Here is a 22,884-nt window from a genome sequence, read left to right as displayed (position 1 = left end):
TGACAGCGTCGTTTCTAAGTCACCAATTTAGTGCTACTTGGTCCCAATGGAATTTCCCATTGGGAACCTGCTAGCACTAAGTTGCTAACTGGTTAAGAAGATGCTTCCGACAAACCGTCTACAACCTGACCTGCTTGCAAACCTTCTGCCACAAAAATCCCGCCCCCTTGATAATGGATCAACCACATTCACTTTATTCACTCGTGTAAAGTCGGGCATCACTCGGGAGAATTTTGAAATGCAACCATTGGGACAGCCATTTTCCTACAACTTTAAGTTGGATTGAAATCTGGATTGAGCCAAACTTAACTTAAAGTTGACTCACTCCAGATTTTCCTCAGAGAATCTCTGGTAGAGCTGCAGCAGAACGATCCAGCTCTCCACCTGAATTCAGCCTCACTATTAGTGATGAGGAGGGTCTGATGGTTCTTTGGCCTCACAACAAGCCGGTTATAGCCTCACTCTGCTGAAGGAAGTCGTGCTTCATCACACTTTATGTTGTCAAATTGGGTTGATGTGCTAAAAGTTTATCAGCCAACCTGGAAGAAAGCAGAAGGTTTTATCCTGTTAGGATTACTCCCACTCTGCAGGAAGCTCGTTCAGTTTTAGTTGAATTATAACAATAACTGATTATCTATCTGCCATCATGTTCCGCAGGCAGGTGTTTCCATTATTTTCAGGACCTCGTTAATATCACTGAGTGCAACCTAGTAAACACAACAAAAGGTTTTCCCGGCACCGCGGTCTGCATTCTCCAGAATCATCCTGCAGCTGGATTTACGCCGCTCCACAAGATTTCCAATAAAAGCCTTCATAAAGGAGGATTTACTGCTCGGCCCTACATTCGTTTAATAACGCTGTTTCCAATAAAGCTCCCGATGAGTGCATCTGCAAGTCAAATGTTTGGCCATCAGTGCTGCTCTTGATCAGGGCCAGCTGACACAGAAGCAGCAGGCTGCAAACAGCAGCTTTCATTTCTTCTTCTCACTTCAACATTTTCAGACGCAACAAATGAAATAAACAATAATCCCATCAGGCATAAACATACCTCCTCAGTAATATTTTAAAGCATGAAAATGTATCTAAAATATTGCTGTTTCCTTTTGCCTTTTAATATATTTTTCTTTTATCTTAAAATATTTGTACTAAAGAATAGTTTTTATTTTGAGTTTTTTCTGTTTTATATTAGACATTTAATTTTTTTAATTGCTTGCATTTTTTCCTTTATTTCTTTCGAAAAATGTGCTGCATATATTTATTTTATTGTTTCCGTTGAAAATAAATATATAAATAGTCATAATGTTAATCATGATAAATTGAACTGGTTCCAAACATCACATGAAAATCTCCAAAAGCTAAGAGAAAGAAACAAAAGTGAAAATAGTGCCTGAAAATAACTGATTACAGGCGATTCTTTCAGACAGAAATTAGAATGGTAAAGTTTTTAAATTGCCGCTGAAAAAGGACACCTGGTTTGATAAAAGTGGAATCTCTTCAGAACTACACTGAGATATCCAGTTTACTCAGAACATTAGGACTGCAGAGCATATGCATGTATGTATGTATGTATATATGTATATAACAGAAGAAGATTAGGGCGAGGATGAATAAAGAAATCAATTAGCAAGAAGCTTCGTTAAGACATCAGCAATCCTCTTCTCCAGGGGTCTTCAACGTTTTCCAGGCCAAGGGCCCCGAAACTGATGGAGAGATGGGGCGGGGACCCCCTAATTATATATATAATGTATGAAATTGTATCATATCAAACTGGTCCTATAGTCACTCTATTACATATAGAGTAATGTGAGCAAGGTAATTTCTTCCTGGGATTATTAAAGTATTTCTGATTCTGATTCCTGGTTGATGGGACAGGTGTTGTGAATGAAATGGTGCCCAGCATGAAAGAGCTCCTGTGTGTCTCTGAATGTTTGCATTGATGACTGGACATCTTCTGCCTCCATTTATCTTTTTACTACAGTGTGTTGAATTCATGTTAATGTGGATTTAAAGACATTTCAATAAGTGGAAAAAATTGCAGGGGGGAATATTAAAAAAAAACAATTTCATGACCCCCATGCAGTACCTCTGCGGACCCCCTGTTGAAGACCTCCACTCTACTCTATGACCACAGCTCCACCATATTTACATCATCCGGAGCCGTTCAGATTTAATATGCATCTATTGAGCACATAAAATAGAGCATTAAGCATGAAAATAAAATATATCACACTTACCAGAGATGNGCGGGGACCCCCTAATTATATATATAATGTATGAAATTGTATCATATCAAACTGGTCCTATAGTCACTCTATTACATATAGAGTAATGTGAGCAAAGTAATTTCTTCCTGGGATTATTAAAGTATTTCTGATTCAGATTCCTGGTTGATGGGACAGGTGTTGTGAATGAAACGGTGCCCCGCTTGAAAGAGCTCCTGTGTGTCGCTGAATGTTTGCATTGATGACTGAAAGACATCTTCTGCCTCCATTTATCTGTTTACTACAGTGTGTTGAATTCATGTTATTTTTTATTTAAAGACATTTCAATAAGTGGAAAAAATTGCAGGGGGGAATATAAAAAAAATATATATCATGACCCCCATGCAGTACCTCTGTGGACCCCCTAGGGGTCGCGGACCCCCTGTTGAAGACCTCCGCTCTACTCTATGACCACAGCTCCACCATATTTACATCATCAGGAGCCGTTCAGATTCAATATGCATCTATTAAGCACATAAAATAGAGCATTAAGCATGAAAATAAAATATATCACACTCACCAGAGATGCTATTTTTTTTTATAAACTTCTGTCTTTGTGCAGGAAGTCTCAGTTTTATTTAAATTTTTTAACAAAAGTGAGTCTAGACCAATCAGAGGATAGAAAATGCCGACGTAGAGGCGGGCCCACTAGCTGGCGCTGTGGGACAAATCTGAAATCTGATTGGTTGAACAAAACGTTCCTCACTAATATTGTTAGGGTGACATCAGCAGCACTACTGATTGACATAGCAACACACAGAAGCTGAAATCTGATTGGACATAAAAAAAAATAGCAACCAGATAAATGTAATGGAAGCAGCGCAGCCAAGAGAAATAATACAGATTTAAGAAAAGGGATTGTTTGGAATAAATTAATACAGTTAGAGAGAAGAAAAAGTTATGTTGTGAATGTAGGCTGGTGTTTGTGATTGAAGCATTGAAGGCTCTGACCGCCAGCACTGGGTCCTTCCATCCATGTGGATGTTACTGACCGAGTCTGGCTGTAGGAACCAGCACTCCCTTATGGCTCTGGTCTCTCAGTGGGATCTTGTTCCCAGTTGCAAAACTGCCTCCAGAATCTTTGGAAGTTTTCAGAGCAGAAGGTTCAGGCCCAGATGGTTCTTCTAACAGGCCTGGATCTCATAAACATGGGTCTATATCCTGAATTAGGCTGTCTCTCTGTGACACAGGCTGTTTGACATCCAAGCTCCAATTCTTTCCTTATTTATTAACCACTTTGTGTTAAAGAGAATCATTGATTTAATGAATGTTTAACCTTCAATCCAGCTGATACCTGCTACATGTGGTGCTCTATCATTAATCAAAACATCTGAACAACATCTCTGATTAGAGGAGCTCAACCAGCTCTCGATAAACTTCAGGTCCCTCAGATCGGAAAGCAGCAGAGCAGCTGGGATCCAAAAGGGCTTCTTATCCACAGGACTTTGAGTCGGTAACCATGGTGACAATAGGGAGGTTCTGGAGAATTAATGGGATGATGGCCAAGAGGGGTTTTAGATTTCTGAATCCTCTCTAGGATTGTTCTGATTCAGACTCTGGGAGCTTTTCTGCTTTCAGCTCCTCTCTAACTCCAGCAGACCTTCCATGTCAGACGGAGATCCGATTCACAGCATGTTGGGAACTGACTTCCTGTTCCTGTTCCAGGTGCCAGGAAGAGTGTCCGGTCGGCACATACGGCCCGCAGTGTGCTCACAAGTGTGACTGTCTGAACAGAGCCAAATGCTACCACATCAATGGGGCCTGCCTCTGCAACGAGGGCTTCAAGGGCCCCAGCTGCCAGGACCGCTTCTGTCCCGCAGGCCTTTATGGACTCCTCTGTGACAAATACTGCCCCTGCAAGCTGGACAACACCCTCAGGTAGGTCAAAGTCAAGCTTCTCCCTGGCTGAAATGGCTCATTCATGTTCGTCTAACAAAAGATCCCAAGCTTCCAGATATTCTGCAGATCTATAACGTCTGGATGGAAAACAGGAAAATGCTGAATGGAGGCTTTTACTGAACGCAAGGTATAAAAAAACAACCTTTCTCCCTCGTTTCTCTCCCAGCTGTCACCCTCTGTCGGGGGAGTGCACCTGTGCAGCCGGATGGGCGGGGCTTTACTGCAACGAGACCTGCCCCGCTGGTTACTACGGCGAGGGCTGCAAGGAGCCGTGCAGCTGCACCAACGGAGCTGACTGTGATGGCGTCACTGGAGCCTGCATCTGTGCCCCTGGATACATAGTAATTATGATTTTTTTTCACTCTGATGTAGAGCAGAGCTCCGCTAAGCAGGCAAAGGTTGTGGAAAGTTTCTACCACATCCTATAAATGAAATATTAGAAACAGAGGGCAATAAAAACAATTCAATCATCATCTTTTGGTAAAAGATGGCATCGTCACCCAGCAACAGTCTCCAGGTCATTCTGGATGACCCTGAGGTTTTCCCACAACATCTGGGTTTAAAGAACCTTACAAAAATATTCACACCCACTTAACTTCTGTGCATCTGATGTCACAAACTAAAACAAAGTGGTGATTTGGTCTCAAAGGAAATTAATGTGTCTTTTTTTATCTTGTAGAACCAGGTTTAGGTTTAAATCTTCTGAGAAAAAAAAGTTCTTATCATTGTGAAACATCTCCAGCTCTGTCAGACCGGATGGAGAACATTTTCTGGTATCTGTTCCAGGTCTAGTATCAGACTCAGGTTCATTCACGCCGTTTGTCACATAAGGAATCCAACTTTGCTATCAATATAGAGACTTTAAATATGATTTTATAAAGAAAATATGTTTTTGGATCTATATGAATTTAAGTAGAAGATGAAGATAATAATAAGCATGGTCCTTTGACTGCTCAGTATCCATCAGAGAGATAGCAACAGTCTCTGTAGCCCCGCCCACTCTGTCTCCATCATGTGTGGGCTCTGCAGAGACATCCTGGTCCTGGATGAAGTTTGTAGTTTGGACTTCTTGGGTTTAGACGAAACACAAACAGAGTAATGATGGGTTTGGAGAAGATAAGCAGAACTTCCTGTTCATGGTGATGGTTTCTATCTGAGGTCCGAAGGTTCGGTACAGGTCAGCATCATACTGGACCGTCCCGACCCAGACGGAACCTTTCAGCTCCTTCCTGTGGAGAACCATGACCTCTGACCTCCACTCAATCTATTTTTTTTTTTTTTTATGGAGTTTTTACTGCACTAGTGGCACGTTTCTGACAGGAAAGGTGGTATGAGAGAGGGGGAGAGACATGCGGCAAAGGACCACAGGCCGGATTCGAACCCGGATAGGCCGCTTCGAGGACTGAGGCCTCCATATATGGGTCGTGCGCACTAACCAGTGCGACTCCTGCACACCCGACCTCTTCTTAGGTATAATGCAACAGTTCAAATGTACGTTTCTTCATTTATTCGATATCATAAATTACCCATAATGCATCAGATGACCTGTTAGCTTTACAATTGTTTCGGAGAAATTAGATCCTTTGATCCTAATGTACTGCTGTTGACTCCAGGCGGCCTAATGAAAGTCTCTCAGACGTTCTCACTCTCACTGCGTTACATCAGCTGTCGGTCCGTTCCGAGCAAACCCAGACTCCAGCTGGGATTTCCTCAGAAACATGGAGGCAACACAGTAACCCCCAGAGTAGAAGCTCAGGATGCTGGACGTGAGCAGAACGTGCAGCTGGACACGCTGAAGGCGATGAGCTGTACGTGGTGATGCAGCGGGCTTAGTGTGGGAGGGGCTCTGCAGGTGCAGACCTGTGATGTGGGTCACCCAGAGACGGCAGAGTAATGAGGGGACATCTGCAACCTTTCCACAAACCACTGGTTCATTAAAAGGACAGCTGGATTTTTTTCCTTCTCTCCACCTCTGGGTCTCCAGTGATGCCTCAGTGATGTCTGTATACGGTCAGCCTGCAGAAGAGGGGAAGCAGTTCTGTGTGGTATGAGCATCTTGGGTGTGAATGCCACACAGATGTCAGAAGAACAATTCGGATTCTTCATCAATGCTTCAGCAGAATGGGTTTTTCTACGGTTTTTCACTGGGAAAAGGTTCTGTATGCTGAGAAACTGACCCTTTTAAAACGTCAGCAATCAGAATGGAACCAGATGTGAAGCTACCAAACACGAGTTAAATCAAAACCATGCAGTCAATCCCGTCAGCATAATGCTGCCACCACCATGCTTCACTCCAGAGGTGATTTGCAGTGTTAGTTTTTCTCCATCAAGAAAATTTTGTATGCGAGCAATTTTTCTTCATGATGCTGCTTGTTCTCTAATGTTCTTCAACAAGCATCTGCTTAGCAAGTAGGAGACTTTTACAGACAACTGGCTGCACTGGGGTTTATTTAGGGGCATCAGAGTGAAGGGCCTGAGTAAAAAAAGCACTTTGCACGTCTATATGAGTGCGATTTTATTTGTAAATGAAATTTGAAAATGTTTGAGTAGTTTTCTGTTGTTTTACTCCAGTTTGGAGCCGTTGGGTGTTAAACATCTTTTCCTCGCCTGCTTTCTGTTTTCACCAAATTAAAACCTCATGTAAAATTTGTCATGTTAGAAATTTTAATCGTATATGAAGCCGGACATTCAGTTTTAAAACTGTGAAGTGATTTTAAGGGATAGTTTTGTGTGTGTGAAGCTTCGGGGGCCCCGGGGTCCCAGCCTCCTGTGGTGCCGGCTGATCTGGCTAGAGAGAGATGACAGAAGCTTTTCTAATTGGAGCGAGAACATCAGAGATTTCAGTAGATGAAAGCAGGAAGGGCTCTGCAGAGGCATGCGTGTTTGGTTTCACGCAACGAATTGGGAGAGTTATTGATTCAGAGAGAATTGATGCAGTGCTGGGAGCCCCCACTTTGGTAGCCATGGATGAGGGACCGGCTTTAAAGATAATTTATTTGGAGCATTGTCACCAGTTCAGTCGGTCAGATCAATATCTGTAAACATGCCCATCTCTGAGCAGAGGTCTTAAATCTGTTCCTGTAGCAGAGGATGTCTTGTTAGTCGCTAAGTTGGCCTCTGAAGGGGAAAAAAAGCTTCGGTTAAACTGAACATTTCTGTCTTTAAAAGATCACACAGTCTTTGATCCTTTCAGCTGATAAGCCTTAAGGAAGGTCAGCTGAAGTCCATCCTCTGTTTGTCACCCAACAGGTGGAATTTAATTCACTCCATGATTCATTTAAAGGGAGAAAAATGTTTCTATAATTTATTTCAAATGAAACCAGAGTTTGATTACATCGATTTAGCCACAGAAAAGTTTGTCAGTACTCAGAACTAAAGACCTAGAATTCAAAGAAGACAGATAGGTGTGGTTCACAAAAGCATTTATTTATGTCGGGTCAGCAACTCAGCAGTTAGGGTCACAGGAGCAGAGTCTCTGTAGAGGGGAAAACTCAGGTTAGTGAACACGCAAATCTGATAGTGGGTGATAATTAGGGTGTAAGTCACTAACCTGGTTTAAGAGTTCAGTTTGTGCCCAGAAGAAGGAGTAGAATCCAGCTGGTTGGCTAACAACGGCAATTAAGAAATGCTGCCCAGAGAGTTCCAGGAACCGAAGCCTAGAAGGCTGTTGAACTGGCTGATGAACAGAAGCCAGCAGACAAAGGAAGGCAGGATTTTCCAGACTATGGAGCCAAAGCCGTTGTGGATGAGGTGAACAGAAATCCAGGCCAGAAGATCAGAGATCAGAATTTAAAGTAACCATGAAGAATGTAGTGATGGAGATATGTGCTTGTTTTTCTTAAGATGCTCAATGTGTTTTAAGATACTGCTCTGATTTTATTATGAAAAATGTAATATGTTGTAAATATGTATGAACTTCCTGTGGTTTGGCTGCTACCTTTGCCAGGTCTCTCTTGAAAAAGAAATTCTGAATCTCATTGGGACTTCCTGGTTAAATAAAGGTTAAATTAAAAAAAATAAAAAATTTAAAGAAGGGGTACCCAAGGGAAATCCAGCAAGAGTCCGAAGACAGGTCAGGCAAACAGATCAGAACAGCTACAGGCAGGCTCAAATGTCCAAAGGCAGAACGGGTCAGAACAACAACAGGTCAGCTGGAGAACTCTCGTGAAGGCTGGAATTATCTGGCACTAATGACTGGGAACAGGCAGATTAAATAGAGACAGGAGCAGGTGGAAGAGGTGTTGAGTAATGAGAAACTGGGCAGAGCTAGGCAGGTGGATGGAATGACCCAATAAGCCAGTCATCAACGCCAAGATCATGACAAAGTTTGATCAATTTGATTAAAACTCTAAAGCTGTTGAGGTTTAGTTTCTGGTGTTTACTTAGCTTTTTATTTAAACGTAGATGCTGGGTTTCCTTATTTACATTTTTAACTCCTGGTCGTACTCATTTAAAATATCTATAACTTTGTGCGTAAACAGATGTATGATGCAGCATGCTACGTATATTTTGCTCTGTTAAACAATGCTAGGCTAACGTTAGCATGTTTCTGCTTAGCTTTGATAAAGTTTAGTTTTCTATTGGGATGGGATGGACATCAACATAAAAAAGAAGATTTTATTTACCTTATGGGAACTGACTTGCTGATAATACAACTCTAATAAGATAAGTCCCCCGGAACTAACTTAACGAGACGTTAAGTATCTTTTAGAGGAAGAATTTATGTAAATTAAAGAGAAAAAGAGCTTTAAAGATTACAGCTGTGTCTGCAATTTAAGCAGGAAAAACTCAAATCTGCTTGTTTCTATAATATTTCCAGTTCTGGGATCATAAAAGTCATGTTTATGATGTTATAGAAGTTTTCATTAACTTTCATTAACAAGTTATATATAAAGTCAGAATAGAAAATCCCTTTATTGTCCCACAATGGAGAAATATTTAAAGTCATTCCACTTATTTGAAAACAGAAAAGAAATCCTCATAATTATAGAAAATCCCGGCGAAGAGTTATTGTTGGAGGAAAAATCCCAGGTTGCAGGCACATATGCAGAGAACCAACAGACAGCAAAGCTTGACAACAATCATCTAAACATGCATCAATTTAGGGATGTTTATGTTTAAAATAGTTACATTAATAAATGTGCAATTTAATAGTTAGAAATACATTTAAAATGATTAAGTAATTTATAGAATTTCATTTATTCCTATGTATTTTAGGTGGGATTGTTATTTTTTTTGGGATATGGTCATTGTTGATGCTTTTAATCTGCTAAGCGATGAAAAGTCTTCATGTCTGCTTGTTTTTCTGAGCCTCTTTTAAGACACTTTCTCAGATTTAAAGAGAACAACAGCAAACATTAAGAGGCAGAGCGTGAGATTTCGACAGGACGTCCTCGTTAACCCCTCTGACCTCTGAGAAAAACCCTGCAGGTGGAAATTCATCAGCATGTCCGCGGGGGACGGACGAGCTGGAGGTGTTTGCAGTAATTAAAAGACGCCTGAATTTCATTTTTAATCTTATCAAATAAACAGTTATTTATTTCTTAAATACCCCTTGAGTTTTTACATTTACTGGTGAAACACAAATGAATAGAATGAAAGATCCTGATTACTTGATAAATATGAGAATCTATTGATCTGTCAGTAATTCTAACTGCAGAGGTCGCCTGTCGTTCCGTCATGACTTCCATTATTGAGCCCACGCAGGTTATTTATTACCAAAGTTTTTACAAAGTCCTCACTCCACCAACTTTTTAATAAGTCCTCTGCGCTCTCCTGTCCGTGCACGTTGGGCTGCCTTTGTGAATATTAGATTAATAGTAATTTAAAGGCAGCAGGTTGGAAGCAGGCAGCTTTAATTAACGGAGTTTATATGTTGAAGGTCCTGATCAATGCAGGAGGCGCAGTCAGTCTGCCGCACCATGGCAGCAGGCCTGAATGAGGTCAGACCCCCTGATGGAGCTGCGGCCGCATCCCGCGTTGATCGGACAAGCAGAGCCATCATGTCGCTCTGCAGGGAGGCCATCAGCGCCGATCATCTCCTCCTTCCTACTTCATCCGATGCTTTATTGCATCAGCGCTAACAAATTAAATGCACTCATGGGCTTGTAATGAGTTTTAAGAGAGAGAGTCTGAGTAAGAACCGAATGCCTGCGGAGAGCTGCAGGAGCAGGAAATGATGGTGAAAACTCTACATCAGTCAGTTTCTTCACCCCAAAGAGTGGATAGAAGAGCCAACTCAAGAGAAAATGTGTTTTTCTCACAGGGATCTGCAGACGAAGTCAGCAGCAGGACTCAGGAGTCACAGAGCTGTGATCTCAGCCCGGATGCAGGACGAATGAAGCGACTCAGAGTTTCTGTTTGTGTCTCTGTTGTCCACAGGGAGACGACTGCTCCTTCAGCTGTCCTCCGGGTCAGTACGGAACCAACTGCACCTCCTTCTGTTCCTGCCACAACGAGATCTCCTGCTCACACATCGACGGCTCCTGCATCTGCAAAGAAGGTTCGGCTCATCGCTTGCACCGCGTTTCAGGCTCTGATTTCTTTCCCACACAGTTCGGTTCTTTTGCTCAAGGTTCAAAACTCCAACCTGGTCCAACTTTTTTTTATTTAAACATCAGCCAATCAGGAGGAAGATTATAATCCAGAATTCATTGTTTCCTTTAGAATAACAACGCAACAACCGAAACGTTTCATCCCCGCAATGCACCAGTACCAACGTCTATGTTTCCCAGAACTTTTTTATTATGTTCTACATTGTGCTCCAACTTTATATATTTTAATATCTGACTCTTTAAATATTTATGCAGCACAGATTCAGCATGAGAAGGAAGGTAATTAAGGGGAGGATGATGAAACCGAGTGCAGGACCGGCAGCTTGTTTGGACAAGCGAAGAAGAAAGGTTCAGAGATGACACAAGGCTGGTCCCGGCACGCTTTGGGTCCAATTTAGAACGTAAGGGAGAAAACGCAGACATTAGGAGGGAACCATGGAACACTTCTGGTTATCTTTCCAAATAGACAAATGAGTCTTGATGTTGATGCTAAATGTGAACAGAGAAAAACCGATAGAACCTTTCAGTAACACGGTTCTTAAAGGTTCTCCACACAGCAGATCAAATGTTGACCAATTCAGAACAAGCAGTTCTTAGTTCTCCGTCCTGCTGTCCCCAAGGAGCCCCGGACTTTTAGAGACATTGGTCCACACAGCTGCTGCTCCATCAGAGCGTCCATCAGATCTTCTTACCTTGTTTTTGGTTGATTCGTTAAAATAAATATGATTTGCTGCTCTAAACCATCTGATTTCCTTTCCTTTGGTCATTGCTCATAAATCTACCGGGTGGTTTCTTGGTGGTTACCTGTGTGTTCCAAAGACTTAGGTAAAAATAAAAAAAATCAGAAGCAAAAGTTAATTTGTTGATGTTAAAGCTGGAGGGCCGTGATTTAAAGACAGTCGTGAGCAGCTGTCTGGCCGGCTTTAAAACAAACACCTCCCTCCTGTTTAGCTGTTCTTGCAGATTTTCCGCTATGCTTGTAAATTGCGGCAAAGATTTCTCTCGTTATTTTGGGCTTGATGGGTCAGTTTGTTCTATGATTTTAGTCAACATAAAAAAATCTGTCCAGCAGCCGAATGACAGGATCCCAGGACACTGAACCTCCGTCATAGCCGAGTCCTCAGCAACACTTTGTCCCTGACTCCATGTCCAAGTCGGGATCAGACTGAGGTTGACGGTTTGTCTCCCTGTCTTCCTCAGGCTGGCAGGGAGTGGACTGCACCGTCCAGTGCTCTAGTGGGACGTGGGGCTTTAACTGCAATCAGACGTGCCAGTGCGCCAACGAGGCAGCCTGTGACCCGCTCAACGGGACCTGCACCTGCTCACCGGGCTGGAGGGGGGAGTACTGCGACGTCCCGTGTCCCGTAAGTCCTAAACTTTCATGTTTTTCAGCTTTTTACAGGAAAAACAAAAGGATTTTTCTGAAAATGTGTTGCCCCAATCAGAGCGGCTACCAGCGGTTACCATAACAACCTCTTTGCTCTTCATCTATTCTAGTCTTCATTGTTTTAGTGAAAGCTGTCTTTGTTTTAAGACTTTTTGGTTCTGTTGGCTGAAGATCCTCAGATGTTCTGACATCTCCAAAGGTTTGACGATAGCAGGAGGGAAGTCTTGACGAAACTCAGAGTCAGAAACATCTGGATCTGACGGCTAAAACATGTCCAATGACCCATTTGGGCTGAGCTTAACTTTCTGAGTGTTCTGTCCTTGTTCTACCACCCTTGGTAAAGACACATGGTCCTGGTTCTGCTTGCAGGATGGATGGTACGGGCTGGACTGCAGGGAGAAGTGTGACTGCGTCCACGCTGGCAGCTGCGATCCGTCATCTGGAACCTGTCATTGTCTTGCAGGTTGGACCGGTGAGTTCTTTTAGCAAAAACAAAAAAGTCCAATTAAGTCCACTTAAAACAGGGAATAAGACTAAAAATATTCAACTTTGACGGCAGTTGGACCCAAAAGAGACAAAAACATAAAAATAAAAATTATTTTACCTTCTAGCTTGTTGAAAAATAGCTTTTTTAAACCTTTTCTCTAACTGCTGGATGCTTTCCGCTGTTTTTTTTTATATTCTGCTGATTTATCGATCTATGTATCTGAGGTTGGAAAGCCTCGGTGCCATTACCCTAATCTACAGTTTCTCTATCCGATCTAAGCCTCTGGAAATCTGGCCCAGTTGCCCAGAAACATTAACGGTACTTCCACGGTATGGTCCATCTGCTCCAGAAGGGAAAGCAGAGCCGAACACTCGGGTCTTAGGCCACTGTTACGTCCTCATCAAATCCACACAGCCGTGGTAGAACTCAGAGTTAATGATAGGACCCCTTTTGGTGCTTTATGGCTTTAAATAAAGGCTCTGTTGCCATGGAAATATCTGCAGTTCTCCACGCCTCAATATATAAATGCCCCACACTGCTCAGGGTTTTTAACAGATAAACCGGACTACTCTGGACACCCATATGAAGAGAAAGAGGAACATCTCCAAATTGCTCCTATGCTACAACTGTTTGGGTTCTTTGGAGACTGAGTTGATTTTTCGCTGCAGTTTGAATCCTGTATGCACATTTTGGGCTGACTAAGAAAACCCCTCCCATCACCCCTGATTGGAGGATAGTAGGAAGATGTGCAGCTGTCACGATATTTCCTGATGTCGCTAGAGCTGAGACCTTGAACCTCTGCTTCTTCCATTCCGTCTCGGTGGCAGTGGAGCCGGTGCCTCCGTTCTCACAAATCTACACTTTCTGTGTTCTTGTCAAGAACACACTTGGAGAGAACACAAGTCCATACTTGCATTCTTCTGAATTTAGAAAAGGCCCCTGCCTTCTTTTCTGGGTAGGTATAAAACTTTCCTTTTTGATAAAGCTTATAGTCTGTAGGCAGTCTGTGGGAGAACGGCTGGACAGGTCAAAGAGACACACAACCATCCACACACACTCACCCTTAAAGACAATGTAGAGACACCAGTCAACTAACAGTCATGTTTTTGGACAATGGGAGGAAGCCGGAGTACCCGGAGAGAACCCACGCACGCACGGGGAAAACATGGAAACCCCATCCAGAAAAGAACCTGGGACGGGAATCGAACCTGGAGCCTTCTTGTTGCTAAGCAACAGTGCTACAAACTGCGCCCCCCATGCAGCCCACACCTGCTTTCATGCTTGAAAGTAGGATGGAAAAAGCTCAACAGGCTGAACATTGATCAAATAAACAGACGTTTGGGACTTTATCTCCATGGATGTTGTTAGAAGCAGATTCTAAACGTCCAGAGTGGATGAAGAGATCTGAAGGAAATACTTCTTCACCTGTATCCACTGGTTCTAGGTTCTCACTGATATCAAGGCTGAAACTTGTGGTTCATGTTTACAGACCTCTCACATGGGCACATTGTGAGGTGGCAAAAGCAAAATCAGAATCAAGTTTATGGCCAAGTAGGTTTGTACTTACAAGGAATTTGACTTGGTGTTGTTGGTGCAGACAAAAAACAAAATAAGATAGAATATATATATACACAGTAGCTATATACACACAGTAGACTGTGCGTTAATGTAATGCAGAAACCCTGAATGGGATAGAGAAACATTGTCCAGTGTCACGGGCGGTAGCAGATGGGAAAAAACTGTTTTTGTGACGGGAGGTTCTGGTCCTGATGGACCGCAGCCTCCTGCCAGAGGGAAGTGACTGAAATAATCTGTGACTGGGGTGCGAGGGATCAGCCTCAGAGTCCTGGAGGCGTACAGCTCCTGGAGAGATGGGAGGTTGCAGCCAATCACCTTCTCTGATGACACGCTGCAGTCTGCTCTTGTCCTTAGCGGTGGCACCAGCGTACCAGATGGTGATGGAGAAAGTGAGGATGGACTCAATGATGGAGGAGTAGAACTGCACCACCAAAATATGGGGAGGTCTGTATGGAAAAAAAGAAAAAAGCTGAGAACATAGTAGTTTCATCATTTCCATCCCTCTGAGGAAGGTTCTGCAGAGTTGATCATGAAGCAGCAGTCTTTATCTCTGTCAGAATGCTCAGAACGTTGGACCCAGAATACAAGCAGAAAAATCAGTTTTTGAAACAAGCGTTTATTTAAAGCAAAATGCGGCTGCTCATCAGCCGGAGCGGGCTCGCTGGATTCTCTGCAGAAACGGAGACTCAGGTCAGTGACTTCAGAACTCAGATAGGGAATGATAATGAGTATGAAAGTAACCAACCAGGCTAAGTTCAGTCTGAAGAAGAAATAAAGTCCACAAGAGTGGAAATCTGTAGCCTGTTACTTAGCCTGCATCAGAGATCCAGGAGAGAAGGGAAGCAGCGTCTTGCAGCAGCCAGAGCACGCAGGGGAACGGAAGGTCCTTAGACTTAGAACCTTGTCTAAGTTTAAAGATCCAGGAGGTTTAATCCAAGCCCTGGTCAGAATACCGTTCCAAGGTCCAGGTAACAGGACAGGAATCCAAGTCACGGCTCGGAAACACATGACAGGCAAACAGAGCAGACAAAACTCTGAAGTCTGGGGGCAGAAACAGGTCAGAAACAGGCAGAACTAAACACAGGGAACTCCAGTTAGTCTCGCTAGAAGCTCGAATAATCTGGCACCAATGTCTGGGAACTGAAGGCATTAATAGCAGCAGGAACAGGTGGATCTGATTGAGATGATGAGTGCAGGGCAGAGCAAAGAAATGAGAGCAAAAAGAGTCAAACTCAGTCATAAGTGCCAAGATCATGACAATCTCAGAGTGGCATGTCATACCTTTCACAACAACTCTACTCCTTTTAGCTGTTTTAGCAGGAGGAAGAGTTTTTTCTAAGCTAAATTAGGTCGATATTATAAAATGGTCTGTTTTTATCTACTAGAAAACAATCCTGTACTTTAAATCTTATGACTCCAGGTCTCATAGGCTGTCAGTAGATTCTCACACCTGCAGGAACCTCTTCTGTTGCACCGTGTCTTTAGGTTCTTCCAACTCTTGTAGATTCCAGTGCAGACTGTGTGTGGCTCCATGATCCGTGAGCTCCAATTTTAAAGTGATCCCAGCAATGAAAAATAAACAGTAATAACCAACCAGAATCCATGAAAGGAGGTTAACATGCTAAACATCTTTGTTTGTTTGTGGGACAAAGTGGAGGAAACGGATGATTTCATCGGATAATTGTCTCACAATTTATTTTCGCGGTTAATGTTTTTCTTGTTGATGCAGAGGAAAAAAAATCCCAGGAGGGAGAAAAGCGTTAGAGGAGCACAGAGGGAGGAGGAAGGCAGAGCAGACAACAGATCGATACGACACACTGAACATTTAAAACCTATAATTCAAAAGCTGAAGATTGGAGCTCGGGTGACTCTGACAGGCAGGTTCTGTTCAATAAACTGCCTCACAACCGTCTCTGTTAGAGAAGCAGCTCCCAGAGGTTCACAACAACCTGACCCTCCATGTTTTACCAGCTGATGGGTCAGCAGAGGATGCGATGATGGTGAAGGACCTGAGCTCCCCAGCCGTTAAGCTGACAGACAGATTTACAATCAGCTTACAAAGAGACAGATCATGCAAACACAGCCGTCATCTGTATAAACACAGTCTTTAAAAAAAAGTATTAACACCCCTTTAGCTTTTTCACATTTTTGGGATACTATGATAAATTGTATATTATAATATTTTACGTCAGGGAACAGGTGTAGCTGCTCTGTTTAAATGAGACCAAAGCTGAACTTTCTGGTTCAGATGTAAAAACGTCACCCCCAACACGGTGCAGTGAAGCATGATGCATGCGGCGTGATGCTGTCAACACTGTTTATCTTTTTACTTTGGTTCCACATCTCTCTGCAAGTAAAGATATTTGAATATTCATTCTCAAATTAAATAAATTCAGTTTATTTACAGTCAGATTGGTAGAACGTTTCTATCTAGGAAAAACACTGCTGAGTTGTCGACTTTGAGGGACACACTTCTCCAGGAGGTAACAATAATATTTACTTGTAGCACAGCGTGAGATGTTAGAAAAGGTAAACGAGCTCCACAGGTGGCTCTTTGTAGGAAGGAAACAGTTAGCTCTGAACCAGTTTACAGGCCAAAGGGATGCAAGAGAGCACATAGAAAAAAATTGAGCTCATAGATAGGAGACAACCAGGATTAAGCAATGAAAAACAAGCCCAACTCTATTATCTATAACCGAAGGTGTTGACGGCAGCAGCACAGCTGATGTTTCTCTCCAAGATGGTGTCAGAGTCAAACAGGAACAGACCAGATGAAGCAACTATGATGGAAAAAGGCAGACAGAACATAAAGGTAGGAGTTGAATTAACTATAAGTACTGCAGAATTGAAGAATATAGATAAAATGAAGCAGAATGATGAAAAATGGGTCCCTATGTCCTCCAGCAGTCTAAGCCTATAGCAGCATAACTATAGAGAGCTCAGGATAACCTGAGACCCTCTAACTATAAGCTTTATCAATAAGGAAAGTTTTATACCTACCCTTAAAGGTATACTATGCAACCGGTGTTGATTTTCCAGCGAGGCTCCCCCCAGAGGGCGAAAGTAAAAGTGCACTGTTGTAAGTATTGAGCCTTGCAGCCCTCTTTTTCTTTTAGCTCTCGCCATTCGGAAAAAGCTTGCCCGATGTTCACACGTGTACGACTCCTCTCTCTGTCCAAAGCCCTTTTCCCTCTTTCTTGCCTGCTCCGACATGGGCTTTCGCTGTTTTCTCGCTGGTTGCGCCATGATAACTGTAACTGGAGCGTGTAACAAAAGTAATTTCCCTCTGCGATTATTAAAGTATTTCTGATTCTGATCTGATAACTGCACAAATATCGCCACTGCGCTAGCAACGAGCATGCCTTTCACTGGGGGCGTGTAGCAGTTCTCGCCGTAAAGCAGACCGACTCTCGTGATGCACGAGAATTGCGGGCCGAGGGCTCCTGCAATTGCAAGTACGGTATTTCCCCTATAGACCACCAGGGCGGCCGAGAAAACCTTTGTTTGACCTGAAATGACTCATTTAATCATCCAAAACGTTATGGAACACATTAATTAACTGATAAATGTTGCATAGTATGCCTTTAATAGTAGACATGGGCCTTTTCTCAATTCGCAAGAACGCAAGTATGGACTCGTGTTCTCGCCAAGTGGAACAGTGCTGGGGGTGAGGCTGCTTGCGTGTCACGAGGACACGAGCACATAAGAACGGTCCAGTACCCATATTCAGAAACAGCCGGGGTGTCCGCCTCACAGATTAAAACTGGTGGTTGGTTCCACAGGAGAAAAGCCTGATAATGTACAGATCTGCCTGAAATATAAAATGGAATAAAGCAACAATGCTAGCTAAAGCAATTTTTATTAAAAGCATGCTGCGTAACATTTAGCCACTATAGACAACACTGGTCAATTGGACCACGGTTGCTTTAAGTTTTCTTGCAAACATTTTCACAGAGAACATTAATGGGTAAGGAATGATCTTCTTTATAGTAATTTTAGTAGGTCGTGTTTTGTATGATTGAATGTTTTTCTTGTTTTTGTTAAAATTTAAATTGTTGTCCTGTTAGTTATTCTAAAACCAGCCTCTCTTCGTTCTGAACAGTGGTGTTGTTCTGTTGAGCTGAATCCACGGTAAAAAGGCCATTTCAGGTCATAAAGGCTGCAGAGCAACAATCTTATCACAGCAGCCAAGCTTTCTAGGTCCAGTCAGAATCGTCTCTGATTCCCTGGAGGCTGCATGTCTTTATTTCTCACTGGTACTCTGGCCCTGCAGGCCCAGACGTTATTTTTTGTTGGAGCTGAAGAACATTTTGAAAATGTGCTGTATATTCATGAATGTAATAAATAATATACGTTTGGACTGAGAAGCTAAAAATGAAACAGTTGTTCTGTTTGTTCTGATGTTCTTTAAACGTTAATCAGGTCAAACACATCAGTATAATTAATGTTAAATCTGGTTTCCAGCTGAGTGTTGTGGAGAACTCTACAAAGTGTTTGTTTAGGAATGTCTTGTTCTACGGCTTTGTTTAAACTTCCCTGCGTGAAGAGGAGAAACCCTGATGTTGTTCCCAGTGCGACTCCGTGGTAGTCTGTGCTTCACTTTCATATTCTCTCATATTCTGATTCAAAGGAGGTTTTTAATGAGCGCGACTGCAGCTCCATGGGGGGCAGATAGTCTCCCTCTCTACCTTCTGTTTGATAAACTTAGATTTGGTGTAAGATGGGTCTCCTGGGCGCAGTCTTTGTCTCCAGACTGTCCCCTGTGTGCAGCGGAGGCTCTGATCCGTCCAACAACACCAGCTACTCTGCAGACTGACTCCAGCCTCCAAGGACACACAAAGACCTGCAAGACTGATGAAAGAGGGAGACACAGGAAAAAGGTCCAAATATTTAGATTCATGTCAATTAACCCAAACTCTGACAATGGCAGATTATGTGCTGCTAAAGGTAGAAAGATAAGAAAGAAATTATAAAATCATCATACTTCACTGAACAACTTAACCCAAAACCACCTCCTGCTTCAGCGTGTAGAACTTCCAGTAGAACCAAATCCAAGTTAAATGGAAAAAACTGAATGTACACAGCGCACATCTAAATATGTAATGACAGGAAATTATGGAAATTATCAAGCAAAATAAATCAGGTTTTTACTTTTTCACAAGTAAATTTGAAAAGTGGGGTGTATTTGTTTCTTATCCTGACACCCCTGAATAAAATCTGGCTATCTTCAGATGTCCCATAATGTGCAACTAGAGTCTCGCTATGTCAAATTTATTCTGTATCTAACAGCAGATGTTCTGGTTTAGAGACGATTAGAGAGCAGGGAGGAAGTTCTGGTCCAGTTTAAAGCATTTTTATGTTTTAAAACAATCCACCATCTTTGAACATCTCCCAGAGCTCGATATAGACCATCATCTGAATGTGAGGAGAGGCTGAACCATCTGTAAACCAATCAGAACATTGACAGACAGTCTGGAGGAGGAGAGCATTGATCTGAGAAGCAGCCAAGAGGACCTTGGTAACCCTGGAGGAGCTCACAGAGCATTTTTTAGCCTGCTGCTATACTGAAGCATGGTGGTGGCAGTATTATTCTGAGGATGCTGTTCTGGAGCAGGAATAAGGGCACTGGTCGCAATTAATCTGAATATTTAATTCAGTTTACTTATATAGCACCAATTAACAATTAACATCATCTGAAGGTGTTTTGCAGAAACAATTCAACCAGATTATTCAGTCAGATTAGATAAAGCTTTTCTATCAAAGGAAAACCATCTGATTATATCCAGTGAATGAATTTGCAGGATTCACTCCTCCTAGAGAAGCATGTAGACATTTGATTACATTGTGTTGCTGACTTTCTATTTTAGAAAAGGAACAATAAACTAGCTCTTTAGGTGGCGCTGTCTAGAAGAGAAACGGTTCGATAGGAACAAAAGAGAGCACATAGTTGGTCACGTTAAAAGCTGAGCAAATAGCATTAAAACTAGCTATGTCTGGGGGAGAAACAGGACTAAGCACTGTTAAAAAGGCAGAGCTCCGACATCTATAAACAAAGGTGTTGATGGCAGCAGCACAGCTGATAATTCTCTGCCGGATGGAGTCACAGCCAAACAGGAACAGTGGAAGAATAGAGATAGAATGAGGCAGAATGATGAAAAAGGGTCCCTATGTCCTCCAGCACTCTAAGCCTATAGCAGCATAACTATAGAGATAGCTCAGGATAACATGAGACACTCTAACTATAAGCTTTATCAAAAAGGAAAGTTTTAAGCCTAGCCTTAAAAGTAGACAGGGTGTCTGCCTCACGGACTAAAACTGGTAGTTGGTTCCATAGGAGAGGAGCCTGATAACTAAAAGATCTGCCTCCCATTCTACTTTTAGAAATTCTAGGAACCAATAGTAAACCTGCAGATTGAGAGCGAAGTGCTCTGTTAGGAACATAAGGAACAATCAGATCTCTGATATCAGATGGAGCTTGGCCATTTAAGGCTTTATATGTGAGAAGGAGGATTTTAAATTCTACTCTCTTAATTACAACAACCTTAAAAGCCTTTGATAGACACGCTCTCATCCGATGTAAAGTGGTACGTCATGTCTATTATATTAAAGCTAGATTGGCTAAAATGTATGATGGAATAACTACAACTTGAGATAGATACCAGCAGTCTAAAGCTGACCTTGTACATATGTTTTTGAAAGCTCCTCATTATATAGTTACTGGTTGGACATTTTTTGCCATTTTGTCAGAAGTACTGGGTGAAAAACCCGAACCCAATGCACTTACTGCGATATTTGGGACCCCCCCTCTCCTTAGGGACACATATACTTTGGTTTCCTTTGCTAAAATCTAAAAAAGATGTTCGTGCTTTTGCCACCCTACTGGCAAGACCACTGATTGTTTTGTAATCTTCTGTACCATCCTCACACATCCATTGGATTAAGGACATCCTCGATTTTCTCAAACTAGAAAAAGATCAGACTGTCTATGATGGGTAGAAGTGGAATGTTTATGAGTCTTTGGAGACCATTCCTCGAATATGTCAACAAGTCTGATATCTCATTTATTCCTGACCCCAACGCCTAATTTAGCATTTGCTATTTGATGGGTAGATTTGTTTGTTAGTCTGTTTTTGTTTGTATGTGTGCAGGTTGATTGTTCTTCCAAAAAAAAAGAGAAAAATGTACATTTATTTGAAATATTGTTTGAGATCATTTTGCTCAATAAACAAAGATTGAAAAAAAATTACAATTAAAAAAAAAATGTATCTAACCTACCCTCAAATACTAGCAGAGAAACAGGCCTATAATTTGTGAAATGGTGTCTATCCCCACATTTATAAAGTGAAAAAACGTTGCCAATTTTCATCTTTTCTGGAAATTTACCCGACTGAAATGACAGATTGCAGATGTAAGTCAGAGGCTGAATAATTTCCTCAATAACCTTCTTAATTACTGTCATATCAGTGGCATCACAGTCAGTTGACCTCTTCTTATTACATTTATTGACAATATCTCTAATTTCACTTTCTCTCACAGCAGTGAGAAACATTGAAAAAGGATTTCTGCTGATTTAATTGTCATTCGGAGCTCCAGTTGTTGTAGGATCTGGGATTTTTTTCTGCCAATTTGGGTCCAACACTCACATAATATTTATTTAAATTATGAACAATGTCATTAATGTGGTCGTTATTTACAAAAACTGAGGAAATGTCTTTTTTCCTTGGTTTTTCTTGACAAAATTATTTAATACACTGGAAAAATGATCGACAAAGAAGAAAAATTGTCTTAAATTAAGTGTATTTACCCTTGATTTGAGTAGGTAAATAAGATAGTTTGTCAATGGGGTGAGTATTTTCACTCTTAAATTAAGATCATTAGATAATATGCACTTGAAATAAGACAATGCAATAGTTTTTTTCTCTATTTAAATGTAAATTGTCTCATTACATTGGCAAAATGTCTCACTTTGCTCCCTAAATTCAAGAAAAAATGCACTTATTTTAAGAAAAAATTACTAATGTCAATTGCAGTGTACATTCCAAATCCCTTTGATATGTTAAATATTTCTATCTAATAATTTACTGTAATAATCCTGTTTAGCTTTTCATACATTAGCAGTTCATTTATTCTTATATTTATTCTCTAAATCCAAAGATCTATGCCTTATGAAATCTCTATATAGTTTGTTCTTTTTTTTGCAGGCATTTTGTAAACCCTTTGTAATTCAAGGAGCTTCTGATTATTTGTTTTTATGAGAGAACATTATTAATGTACAGTTTTTATCATATACTACTTTAAAGGTATTAAGAAAATTATAATTTGCTATATCAACATTGTATTCTTGCAAAACTGTCTCCCTTTTATGTTTCAATAAGTCCTCTTTGAAAGATTTGAGTGATTCCTCTGTTCTTACTCTTTTAAACTGTGGATCACTTTTATCCTTATTTTTATGTAGAAAATGTCGCTGACAACAAAGACTGGAAGATGATCACTAATATGCTGAACTATTAATCCACTTAACGTATTTTTATCTAAGATATTAGTAAATATATTATCTATAAATATGGCACTGTTAATTGTAATCCTGCTGGGTCTACTGATTTAGTGAAAAAGGCTCAAACTGTACATGAACTAGATGTGAGTATTGGCATGAGTGTTGCGATTCGATACATGTCCCGATACTTGGGTCACGATACGATATTATCACGATATTGCAGT

The 22,884-nt window shown here is 41.5% G+C and overlaps 1 protein-coding gene across 1 annotated transcript in view; it reads left to right on the top strand.

The window, feature by feature from the left end:
- The window catches only part of LOC107098846 (multiple epidermal growth factor-like domains protein 11), a 177,937-nt gene that overhangs the window by 116,841 nt on the left and 38,212 nt on the right, over positions 1–22,884 (top strand). The window contains 5 exon segments of the mRNA XM_015396704.1: positions 3,927–4,139; positions 4,327–4,501; positions 10,542–10,662; positions 11,915–12,078; positions 12,471–12,573. Coding sequence (XP_015252190.1) covers positions 3,927–4,139; positions 4,327–4,501; positions 10,542–10,662; positions 11,915–12,078; positions 12,471–12,573 — 776 coding nt within the window.

Source organism: Cyprinodon variegatus, unplaced genomic scaffold (assembly GCF_000732505.1).
Source record: "Cyprinodon variegatus isolate N-32 unplaced genomic scaffold, C_variegatus-1.0 Scaffold816, whole genome shotgun sequence".
Lineage (NCBI taxonomy): Eukaryota > Metazoa > Chordata > Actinopteri > Cyprinodontiformes > Cyprinodontidae > Cyprinodon > Cyprinodon variegatus.
The sequence above is the reverse complement of the archived record's forward strand: the minus strand, read 5'-3'. Positions and strand labels throughout refer to the sequence as shown.